At 40.8% G+C, this 12,866-nt stretch overlaps 1 protein-coding gene across 10 annotated transcripts in view; it reads right to left on the reverse strand.

The window, feature by feature from the left end:
• Positions 1–31: 31 nt before the first annotated feature.
• Positions 32–12,866, reverse strand: part of TRAK1 (trafficking kinesin protein 1) — a 128,646-nt gene continuing 115,811 nt past the window's right edge. For 7 of the 10 annotated variants that reach the window (XM_057381057.1, XM_057381054.1, XM_057381053.1 and 4 more), the window contains 2 exons: positions 6,831–6,933; positions 32–3,006 (listed from right to left, as the gene is read on the reverse strand). In XM_057381057.1, coding sequence (XP_057237040.1) covers positions 2,208–3,006; positions 6,831–6,933 — 902 coding nt within the window. In that variant the 3' untranslated portion in view covers positions 32–2,207. Of the gene's footprint in view, positions 3,007–6,830; positions 6,934–8,980; positions 9,075–12,866 lie in introns of those variants that run through there. The other 3 variants (XM_057381061.1, XM_057381060.1, XM_057381063.1) reach the window with 2 other exon arrangements.

Genomic DNA, 12,866 nt, shown 5'->3' on the forward strand with positions numbered 1-12,866 from the left:
CAAGGAAGAAAGTTGACTAACACACACCATGCAACTTTTCTGTTATTTTATTGATATTAGTGAAGAAAAAATTAAATTTCATCATTCTGATGTGTTACAATTGCTTTCTCCGGTGGGTGGACAGCTCCTACAGCTYCTTTAAAGGCTAAATAATAATTCCCGATTGCATGATTAACTTCTACACTTTAAGTTTTCTTATGGTATTGCTTTCTTCCTCTGGGTATATAAAATGGTCCATTAAGTCCATGACTTTTTTTCAGAATCAACTGTTATTCTATCTACTGGTTTAAGATACATTCAAATAAAAAGATACTTAAATTTACTTGCAATAAGTGCACACATACAACAGCAAACAGAGCTGATGGCATTTTACTAAAACATTTTAAGTTCATAGAATAAATAGAAGTCTCCAAACACATGCTGTAACTGACCAATGTGTTTTTTTCTTTCTCAAAAAAATATCCTTAAGTGTCCATAGCACTACTGCAATAACTACTTCATTCAGAAAAAAACAAACCACCCACCTATCTCTCGTCACAAAGACTAAAAGACAGTTTCATTTATACAAGAAATTATCAGTGCTAATAATTTAGTAACAGTCTGGTACAAATGGCAATTCATGGCAATTACGTGTAGCGTGACAATGGTAACAAATGGGGAGCTTGATTTTAGATGCCACAAGAAGTGCAAGGAAAAGGAAGTGGATGCTAAACCCTCCCTGCTCTGCTCCTCTCCACACCCTCTTCCAAAAAAATATTTATGTCTCAGCTCCACTCTGGAAACAAGCTCCCTCCAGTCTGTTCCAGTTCCAAGGTATTTCAACTCTTTCTACATCATCTAGCAGAAGGTTGGGAGAAACAGAGAAAAAAATTGTGATATAATTAGGACTGCCTGGCAAATAAAGGTTGCGTGAGGTCTTAATGTTTSCCTTCTGAAAAAGCAGGGGTTTGTATGTTTGTATGGCAGGTATTTTCATCATTTAAAAAACACTGCAAAAATGAAGCATTTCCCATATTTTTACCTATGCTAAGGTCTGGCTTTGGATGAAAAAAGCTTCTCTGAAAGAAGAGAACAGAAAATGGATGGGAAATACTCTCACCCTGCTTACAAKGCCACAGTCTTCAATGTGCATGAAACACGAAGAGCAGCACGAGGACTACAAGCTGCTCTTTCCCRCCTGCACCATTCCATTACTAAATGTTTACTGTGGTTCTCTGCTGAGGTTTCAAGTGCTCACCTTTTCCTAATATTGGTTTTGCTACATGTTCTTTTATAACATTCTTATCTGTCGACCTGTTTCGCAACTTGGACTTCTAGGAAGTCACTGCCATGTTTACCTCACGAGTTGTGAAAACTGTTTTCTTTGGGTGCACTGACAAAGCATGTTTCAGTGGCAGCAACACATAGTAAAGCATTTTCCCTTCCACAATCCAGTGCAGCATTGAAGAACAAAACAAAACAAAACAAAACAACAAGAAGAGAAGTTGCACAGAGTGTAAGCGTGCCCAAGGAAACGGCAGTGGGAGGAATATATCAATATTCCAGGTACCCAGTAGGCCTGCTGACCTCAACACAGTATTAGTTCAAGTTTATAATCCTGGGGAGGAGGAAAATACAGAATAGAGGGGGGAAAAAAAAAAGTTTCATCCATTCAGGCATAACAGCCAGGCACTCCAATAACTCAGCTCAACTCATCTACAAAGGCAAAATTAAAACTACCACATGTTAAACTGAGTGCTTTTTTCAGTATTTAACGAAGYACAAATGCTCCCATGCTTCAAGTGATGTAATGAGAGGTCTCACATAACACATTCAATAGCTTCCCATGCACCTTTGACTGAAATTAGGCTAGCTACAGAGTTCACTTTTTTCTAGTCAAGTTATCTTTTGTTGGTTTTGCTCTTTTTTTTTCAGTGCATCTTAAAAAAAACTACCTTTTTGAAAGGTTAGCAAGTTAACCTTAATACAGCAATCATAACATAGAGCCTTTTGCACTCAATTGAACAGTAAAATAATCCAATTAGTTACAATAGATCTGGTACATATTTACACATTTTTTACAAAGTTTACACRTTTCTCCCATTAGGCACAAAGTTGATTTGTCAAACTCAAGAGGCAATGAAGGGATGGCAGGGAAAGGAAGAGGAGTCTGGAGAAAGAATCTAAGTATTTTCATTTAAAAAGACTAGCTGTAAAAATAAAGTCCTTCATCGTAAGCTAGTTTGCTTCGGGAGCTTGGTTCCCATGAGGATCCCCGAAGTGAGAGACGTTGGGCCTTTCATCTGCATGCTGGAACCCACCATGGTGGGGAAGCTCCGATTCCTTCGGATGCCGGTGTTCAGCTGGATGCCCCCAATGGCACTGGTCACGGCAGGGCAGCCCAAGGGGAGACTGTCTGGTGCCAGGCCTCCAGAAACAAGGGCCCTCACTGGTCCCTGTGCCCCACAGAGAAGAGGTCCCTGGTCCTCAGTTAAAAGAGGAGCTGAYGTTTGCCCTGAACTCACAACTTTGGCAATACCAAACCTCTTGACTTTGTCCACGAGATTAAGGTTGGAAACAGACACGTCAGTTTGGCTCTCGCTGTTCCTGATGTTCTTTTTATTCCTCACCTCCTTCAAGATTGAACTAGCAGGCTTYGAAGCCAAGAAGTTGTCGTAAGGTGGGCTGGTGCACTTGAACTCAAAAGATGGAGGRGAAGAAGAAGGTGTCTGCATGGGTGAGTTTGGTGGAGTGGAGGGAATGATCGCCATTTTCGGGGAGTACGTGTTCAGCAGGGTGCTCCTGCTGGCTCTGTCCCAGCTCTGTGGATTGTACACTGCTGCAGAGATGCCCCTTTCCTTCAGCAGCCACACCAGCCCCAGGGACGTGCTCATGGTCGTCGTGGATTCCCGGAGGTTGGTGAAGGATTCGGCCAAACTCAGACGCCGAGGAGTGCAGGGAGTAGCCACCGGGGTGCCTTTCAAATTGCTAATGCTGCCACAAGCTGGAGTAGGTGCTGCGTTAAGGCTGAAAGCAAAGGAGCAGTCAAATTATTCTCTCCAGCAGAAAATTAAACTTTACTACAGGCAAGATTTTTAGCCCTGAGCAGGGCCTTTTATCCAYGTGGAGAGTGCACAGGATGCTGACAGCTCCCAGCCCCTCACAAATGTGATTACAAGAGCAGAACAGTCAGATCTTACAAAACACCTCTCCACTTTGCACACTTCACAGCCCAGTGTCACAGGATTAATGCCACTGCACCTCAGCACCACATTAACACTCAGCACCACATTACTTCTGATAAACTATTTACAGGTTTGTGATCAATGCCTTCACTTTTTCTTCCTGATCTAGTAGCTGTCTCAACTCCCAGTTGTTTCGAGGACACAAGGAAATGAGAGAGACTGGACCAATGGGATAAGCAAGAMATTTACTTTTTAGTGTCACCTCTGAGTGACCAGAACTAACACTCATTCATTAAGGGATGGTGTACTCAGTTATTTCAGAAACAAGGCATGTGGCATATCTATGACACTGCAAATTCATGTCTGTTTGAGAGACTCCCCAAGAGTTCCATGCACCTTTGGAATAAAACCAACTTTCCAACTTTTTCTAACCATGCTCAAATTATGGTCTGTGCCACATATACACACTGACCTGAGCTCACCACTGTTCAGAGAAGGAAATCTACTCTCTCATCTTGCCACGTTAGCAAGTAGAAGACACTCAGCAAAGAGACAGAAAGTGAAGCCAGTGCAAGACAGTGGGAAAACTGAGCAGCTGGAAAGGGAAGGAACAGGGGAGAGAGAGAGAGTGGGATCTTCCTTCTTCAGCAGAACTACACTGTTGGACTGGCTCAACCAGAACATGTGGCTTAAATTTAAGTTGGGCTCTCTGCACAAAGAAAAGCATCAAAGAGCCACTTTGAGACAATCTGGTTGCATTTCCAGAAGACTTGAGCCAGTGACTGAACTGCATCCTTTTTGCCCATATGGACAAAAAGGGCTGAGACGATGTCTTGACTGGAATTTTCAGTCTCATTTCACCTTACATTAATAAACTCTGTGTAGCCAACACTTCTGTGCATGTCAGGTTAGACACCCTGGAATGTTTTGAGCTGCAGCTTCTGATGAGCTTAAAGCATCATTTAGGTCCTTGCTTTGCAGTGAGCAGGTGACACAAGTTCACATCATACCAGAAACTCTAGTCCCGTGCTGTAAAAATCAGCATATCTTTAGGCCCTTCTTAATTAGGAAAATAGTAGCCTGATGCTATAAAGACTCAAGTCATCCTCTTGCCATGGCTAAATAGGATCTGACCAAAATGATCTCTAACAGTGATTTGGAACTGTACCAACCTCTRCCATATGCAAGTGAAACCGAGGAAGTTGAATTGCAGTTGCAATTCAACAAGAGGAATACCATATATTCCTCCTGGTATATTACAGTGAAACATTGAGAAAACTGGCAGATGTAATTAGAAAAGCAGCCTTACTAAGTGCCTCTGGAATCAGTCTCCTTGCACCCCCGTGTGTGCTGTGGCTGGCAGCGCATGTGGCAGGTGTGCCAAGGCACATCCTGGTGTCCTCTGCCTTCTGCCTGGGCTGAGCCAGTGGCAGGGGACAAGGGTCTCCCCCAGCAGAGCTAAGGAGGCCAMGCAYACCCACTGCAGCAGCACACACATTCTGAAGGCAGGGCTGAGGGGAAAGAAGTTAGTTCACAATTCTTCTCTAAKCACTRAYTAAAGCTGGACCCTCACAGTTCCTRTTCCAGTGGAACTAAAGGRCACAGATGCACTGTGGTTCATCTCCCACATGGCTAAACACAGGATACAGAAGTGTTGAGAAGTGTGAGGRAAAGAAAAGAAAGAGAATTTATGGCTTGAACTGACTTTCAACAAAGTACGACTGTATACATTTCAAAAACCCAGACATGCGGTGTTAATTACCAGGCTTCCAARGTATCCTAGTCACAAAACAAAAACTGCAGCACTCCAACTGTTTATTAACTCCAASAGCTTCACTCCTTCCAGATACAGATTTCAGTTGCACAGACATGTAGATTAGTATTTCTACCGATGTTTCAGGACAGTTATACCCTACAGTGCAATTAAAAAAACAAGCCATCCCTGCAAGAAAGCAGTTGCAGGTGTTGCCTTTTTGCACMCTTGGTCATTTTGGTATTGCTTTAACTGGGAAATACTTTTCCCATCAAACTGACCAACACCACAGGGCAGCCTGGATACAACAGCAGAAACGGACTCAAAGTGGCCTCAGCAACTCAGCCCAGTGACARTCTCAGAGTTAGATTGAGAAAAGAAACGAATAAAGGAGCATTTCATTTAGCTGGATGAAATTTAGTCAGGTTAGAGCAGCACCTGGGATACCACAGGTTAAAATGCAACCAGGCAGGTAAATGCCAAACCTCTTGGGTTAGCTGGTGCCACACACACTAGCATTCCTTGTACATGACTCTGCCAACACAGATGCTGCTGGCAGTGCTGCTCACCCCCGACCACGCTGGGTCAYAGTGTCTGCCCTATACCTCCTCTCATCACAACGAGACATAAYGCAGTCTCCTCATCCTCCTCACATGACCTGTGAAGAATCATTTATAGKTGGTAAGGAGGAGCTCTTTAAACACGTCTGCTGAAAACATCATTTTGTTTATTCTGCTCTTCGTTCTCCTGAACAAATGATGAACTTCTATTTAACTAAGACAGCTGAAAATGCATTTTCTGACTGACTTGTTAGATTTAGTACCCAAAGTATTTATTATGACCACAACTGACAGCAATTCAACAATAACAAGAAAACTAAAATAGCAGTGCAGCTATATAAGAGGATCTCTTGCAATTGTGCTGAGGGGAAAGACAGAAAAGAGTAAAGAAAAACCAGCCAGGCCACTAATAACTAACTTAGTTCAGAAAGAGAAGCAGAAAAGTTACATTTAAACATCATACATTTCCTTTCCACTTGACAGGTTTTCATACTCAATACCCTTACTTTTCATGCCCTTCACAGGCAGTCAGTGCCCATCTCATGTCTAAACAAGTGTAGGCATGACACCTCTGCATGGGGACGTACACATGGTACATGCCCACACAGGAGCAGGAAGGGGCAGAGAAAGTAATGAGGCATTGTCCTTATAAGCATTCTGTCTCCTGATTTGCTAAGGGAGGAAAGCTCTCTCTTTAGGTATGAAATTCACACATCCCCTCTGGTTCTCAGATCTTCTTCTTCCATAGGGCCACAGAACAGCCTTCTGTTGGCATGCAGTGTCTATACTGCCAACTGCTACTGCATCACCAGCTCATTAGCTTCAGTCTGGCTACTACAAACTCATTTTTAACAATTACACCAAGGAAAAAGGTAGACATCTCCCTGCTTCCAATTAAGGCATATTTCCTCCTCTGTTCCTCATGGATTTCTGGATTTCCTTACCTGCACATCCCTTTTTCTTCTGAGAGGGAAGATTTAAACTTCCTCCCTGGAAAAACCTTTCCTTTTTTTTTCTAAGAGATCACATCCTGCACTTCCCTATGTGAGGATTAACAACTAGTCTAAAATGACGAGTAGCCAGGTTTGGATATCAGGAGCCAACACAGTTAKGTCTGATCCTGCAATGTCTTAACTAGAGACAACAAAATTTAAGAAACTCTGACTGGCTTTTTTAAACACCACGCATGTCTCTCAAAATCAGGTAGAGGTAACTCAAAACGGGAGGAATCATTTGTGGGTGTGTTGTAATTTGCCAATGCAGCTAATGCCTTTCCTTATGCCATTATTTGCATTTGCTTAGAGGGGAAACTCTGCTAGAGCTGAGAGCTTTGCCATTATGAGAATCCCTTACCTTGGCGTGACTCGTGTGAGTTCATCGGAGGGGTGCAGAATGCGGCAGGTGGTGAAGGTGAAGGTGGAGTTGGTTTGTGACATGCACTTCCCAGGATGAGGTACTAAATTAAAAAAAAGCAAATTCTTTGCATTTTACACAGAAAAGGGGAAAACCAAACTTCTGTGTGCTGATAAGACAGATGCAAAAAGTGATGAGGCACCTTGATGGGATCAATGCAAGAAAAGTGAAATGCCCAAGTATTACAGTGTTAAACATTCACTTGTTCTCCAAAAGAAACACCTCTAGACTCCAAGGCCAGTGCTAAAAAGGTCTGCTGAAACTCGCCCACGATCACAAACACTGCATAAATCTTGTTCAAACCAAATTTAGGCCAGGCAGTGCTTGAAATGCTAGCCCTTATCTAAACTAGCAAYTTGCATCACGGGGAAATCACAAGCAGATTTTCCAGTACCAGCTCAGGAGCACCAGGATTTTCTAAATGCTTGTGCCTTTCAGCTTTTAGATTGATCCACAAAAAGGTATCCCCATTACTTCTCAGTAATGGATCCATCTGGCTAATGCTACAGGAATACAGATTGTTGGGGTGGGGAGGGGAGGGACACACATTAATTACCGTTTCTCTGACTTTTCACATCCACAACATGGAAAGTGGTAGTTTTTTGGATCCACTACTGCACATCTGTGACATTTCTCTTGTGCATGTGATTAGGTTCTTTAAGAATGTATGTCCTCAGCTGCACAGTATAGCAGTTTCTGAATATTTGTAGCCAGTGTAGTTAGCAAATTTCCTGATAAATGTGGCTGTAAAACTGCCACTCTGTTGACAGATCAGACATTCGGGAAAGAAGCAATATAGCTCAAATTTAAAAATGAAGGACTTAGACSAACTTCTTTCTTCTTGGTACAAATACTTCTGTGGTTATATTAACCTGCTATATAATGCAGCTGTGGTCACTGCAAATTAACTACAGAATTTAAGAGCCATGCATCTGAAAAGCTGATTGAAAAACACCCAGAGTTAAATATCACATCAAAGATATCATGATTGCATATGTTCTCTCACTTAGTAACCAAASTTAGCAGTGATCAAAAGACATGCACAATAAAAACTGTGTGCAGCTCCCTCCCCCCAGCCCTACCCAACCCTCTGAGCCATTCCCTGATTAAGCCACAGTTTAATACCACACTCCACAACTATCCAACACATTGCGAAAGACAAACAGACCAACCAGCTAGACCAGACACCATTCTGAACTCCCAGAGCAGCTTAGCAGAAGCAAGACAAATCTTAATTGTGGCTGTGTTCCCTTTTTCACATGTAAAGTATCACAGCTCCAAAACAGTGTGTGTGGTTAGGTAGGCCTTTAAGAACACACATAAGCAGGGTGTGAAGGGTAGAGCATGGRCAGCGTGAACAGTGGAAGCAGAAGTGGCTGAGCATACAGTGCGAGGTCACTTCCAGTCAGCGCTGGAATGTCCGGCTCCACGTTACAGAAGGGCTTTTCCAAGGACCCACTGGAGTGTCATGTTAACGCACTCAAATGTTAGCACGGCATAACAACAACAAACCCTACTTCACCTCCAGAGATGTAATTAAGATGCTTCAGGAATCCAGTTGCTTTAGAGATTTGTGTGARCACTACAAAAGCTATTACAAGGGAGCACAGCCTAGCAATCATGATTTTCTCCATTTGGTAGARAGTTATAAGAAAATCTGGAGAAAGAGCTCAAATAACTGCACATGAAAGAATTGGTTATTTAGAGAAAACACAGGACTTTAACATAAATCAATTAGAAATAAAGCAATTATCCCTGGATGATGAATAGAGAACAGAATAAAGCAATGCTGGTTTAAGACTGCAAGCTCAACCCAAAGCACATAGCTGCAATAATCAGTGCATTTTCCCCATTTGTAATATCCACTGGGCATCCCCTCAGACTGGAGACAGGCACAYTGAAGAAACATAGCTGCATTAGCAAAAGCAAGACTCATTGCTATTAATGAGTCAAAGATAGGAGAAGGCTGCTAAAAGTAGAGAAATTACTAACTCTAATAAGAGGAAACAAACTGACATTATGAAAAAAAAAAATCTATCCATCTCCAAGGATGTATTTCACCCTCAAATACCACTAAAAAAGTCCTGTACCAGCTTCATCCTCCATCAGTCAACAATGGGGTGTATCATATTGCTGTATCATTTGCCATCCTTTGGACACAGTAAAAAGAGTGAGAACCTGTTGCTGTAAATGAACAAAGTTTATCAAATAGAAACAAAATTATTCATTTCTAACTTAGTAATTTTACATATGAATGACCATCTCCTGCATTGGTATAAGTTCATGAGGAAGTAATACATTTTTATAAGAAAGACTATCTACACATTTACATATACAAACRTATTCTTTTAAATATAAACACCTGTTCCATGTAATTGTCTGAAACCAAATGTTTTACTTATACCCTCTTTTACACATAGTAGYAGTTTAACAACAAGTCTTCATACCTGTATGAGAAAAAAATCTGTACATAATTCRGTGCTTAACAAAATTTACAGAAACATCATGTAATTTCATCCATCAGGAACCCTATAAAAACCGTTGGTGCATTTTYCCTCTAAATTAAAATTAAAGCTAAACCTAAGATTTCTGCTGGATTGTGTTTTAGCACTTAGGAATTAATGATTCTCCACCTTATTTTCTCAAACAATTCACAGGCATTATGGAAAAAATGCAAACCGTTAAAGCTGAAAGGGACTCTCCTGCAAGCACAAACACTATTGTAGAAACACCTTTTAAAATACTGAAGTAAGAGAAAAAAAAAGGCAGGTTCCAGTCAAAATGAGTGCAGAGAGCTCCATCTTCTGGTGAAACAAACAGGGCTTTCTTCACACAAAACTCAATGCTGATTTTATGTATCTCAGAGCTGTCTCAGGTCCAGCTTCAGCACTCAGAGCCTATAAGACGTTCTGCTAGATGTAAACAGCAAAATGGATATATTTAGGATATGACCTTCGGCCCAAGAACTCTCAAAAGGCCATTTAATCTGGCTTTTCAACCAGCCTGTGCAGAGGAAGGTACAAAGTTACAGTAGGTAAACTAGCGGCCTGCTCCATCCACAAGAAGATGTCAAGAMAAATTAAGTTGGAGGAAGATTTGTAAGAGGTATACTTATACTTATTGTATACTACAATACCATTAATTTTTGTACCATCGGATCAAAATTCAAATTTGTTGTTATGCTGAAATAAGAGTGAGGAGACAGAGAGCTCACAATGACCAGTGAATCTCTGCATTTTGTATAATTCTGGCGCACACAGATTTATGAGGAAATTAACCTTAAAAAGTTTGGAAATCTTCAGAAAATTATTTCTCCAGACTGGTACAAAGGTAACATTTTAGCTCAACAGTGAAGCAAGCCACTCTGCTCCATTATTTCTTTGGCATATTTCAAGAAAAGGAGGAAAGCAGGTTTCCTGCTATTTGAGCAGAGAACACACTGGAATTAGGGCATCTCTTTAGCACACGCTGTGGAAACAGGGATCAGACTGAGGCATCCTTAGAGCAACAGATRGTGTTTTAAAGCATTTGAAGTTTATTGTTGAATAGAAAAGTTCTGCCTGCTTTAGGTGAGGATRGCGAAGGACCATTAGGAAACATCTTTTTCCCATGGTGTCATGGATCATCTGGAATACAGGCTATGCCAGTATGTGCCACTTTTGCCAGTTTGTGCCACTAATTCCATTCTTGAGTGAGGTGATATTCCTGAAAACTAGGTCACAAAACTCCATTAGGATCCACAGGACAAGACAGTTGCTTCATGTAGTCTCTAGATTTAGCAGAGTTCATCCCCTCTGGTGGCTAAAGTTGAGAACTATGATATCCAGTGCTGCCTGTATTGAAAATGCCTGGCTGACAGAACAGGGAGAATATGGAACAGGCTGGAGCTGATGCCTGGTGACCAAAAAAACACCTGTAAAGTGTGAGCATGGTGCTCTCCTAAAGATGTAATTGTGATACTCAAAACCTCTAAGAATTCATACATCTGCACCAGGAGTTTTACTTTTGTTATGTTTCTTAAACAACGAAACTATTTTCTGAATACCTGCTTTTCCAAACTTTTAATTTCTTTTGCCTTTGGAAACAGCAAGAGAGGAAAAAGCTGAACAAAGGCAGGTATTCTTTGGACAGCGTGCTCTTTTGGCTGAGGTCACTTTCTCACATGTATACAACCATAGAACACAGATGCTAAAAGACTCTGAAGTATTTAAAGTGGCTTCAACATGAGTTTATGCAGGCTAGGATCCCAAAATTAAAATTCAAGCATTTAACAGCATAGATAGCAACTGYTGACAGACTTTTCTTAAAGAAATAACTACTGTGAAATATTCATGCCATKTGAAAATAAAATATATTTGAATATGCATCAATACCTTAGTTCTAAGAAGAGTTACAAAATTTATTGCTTTTCTGTACAATGGTAACTTTTTAGAAGCATGTATAGTAATCCTGATAAAAACAACTCAAACATAAGACATTCATAGTGTGTTTTTGTGATTTTTACTTGGAAAGCCCTCCATGTCACGGTTAAGGTCTAAACATGAAGTACAAGAGTGGTGATCCCCTAAAGCTGTGCATGTCTGTTCAAAGCCATCAGTGGAACTAACAAACACAAATACTCAAAGACCAGTTTAAAAATACTAGCAGGCAATTAAGCACACACTGCATCAACTTCGAAATTAGAACATTCATAACATTATTAAGTGCTTTGAGTGGCTGGTGTTTTGTTTGTTTCTTTAAGGGAAACATGAGAGGCAGTGAATTAAAAAGAACACAAAACAAAAAACCAACAAAACCAAACCCAAACAAAAAACCAACCGAAACAACCCCTCCCTCCAAAACAGATTCTGTACAGTATATTTTATAATATACTAGTTTCTTTTACAGAGCAAAAAAAAACACATTGAGGTTACTAAAAATTTGTGCTGCAAAAATTACTTSTGCCGGATGATTTTAAGAACGTTGTGTCCTGTAACTTTACAATTCCAATTAAACCTAGAGTCTACATAAGTGATACACAAATCTCAAYCTATTCCTGGGTATTAGGCTGGAACTGCAATTTTGGAATTTACAATCCTCCATAAAGTTAACTCTACCCACACACAGTATGTGGATCCAGCTGCAGACCGTAAGGCACACGTGTGTTAACTTCTCCTGAAATGTTCAGTGCCATAACTGGAACAGAATACGCATTTATGGTGAATGAGAAAGGCATTTTAAACATCAATGGGTTCTACAGATTTCAACACAGGGACAGGAAAACTCAAGTAACATAATTTTTCCTTATTCAGTTAAAATGATTTCTGACTCTATCTCAAGAAACAACTGATAATTTGTTCTGAATACATTTATTTTGGTTACAAGGTATTTTTGGCACCAGCAATGTTTGCTYTCCTGAGCCTGGAAATTAAAATAAGCTCTCAGGCTCATCCTGAGCAGCACTCTGTACACACAAAATGGCAATAAGAATAGAGCTTGTAAATACTGTGCCAGAGAATACCTTCAGTGCAAAAAAAGTGAGATGCACGCCTCAGAGTATRCAAACAACTGAAGCAGAAACCTACCCAACAGACTGACTTACACCTGCTGGGAAGGCCCTTGTAGGCACTGTATTACTTAAGAGCTTTTGGTCTGAGGCTAGAAAACCATAGCTCTAGACTGGCACACCTTATGGCCTGCCAACAGCAACTTTAAGAAGATACTTTTTGGCTTTTACAAACAAATTAGATTTTCCCGCAACGGACCTATCTTAGATTACAAGCAAAGGCACTATAGCTAGAGACCGTGTGCAAGATAATTCTCTCCTTCCCTTTCTATTTTACTTCCACATTCTCTAGGAAGAGCTTACTCTGTATGATGCCAACTGGAATCTCCCTTGGAAWCATGCAAGCAATGATGTTGTAACCCTGATGGGCTTTAAGGTGTCACAGGTCCATACACACCCTAGCTGTGTGGAATTTCTTACACAGAAATCTC

The sequence above is a fragment of the Malurus melanocephalus genome, unplaced genomic scaffold, assembly GCF_030028575.1.
Source record: "Malurus melanocephalus ecotype Western Australia unplaced genomic scaffold, MMel_1.1 scaffold_489, whole genome shotgun sequence".
In the NCBI taxonomy this organism is placed as follows: Eukaryota; Metazoa; Chordata; class Aves; order Passeriformes; family Maluridae; genus Malurus; species Malurus melanocephalus.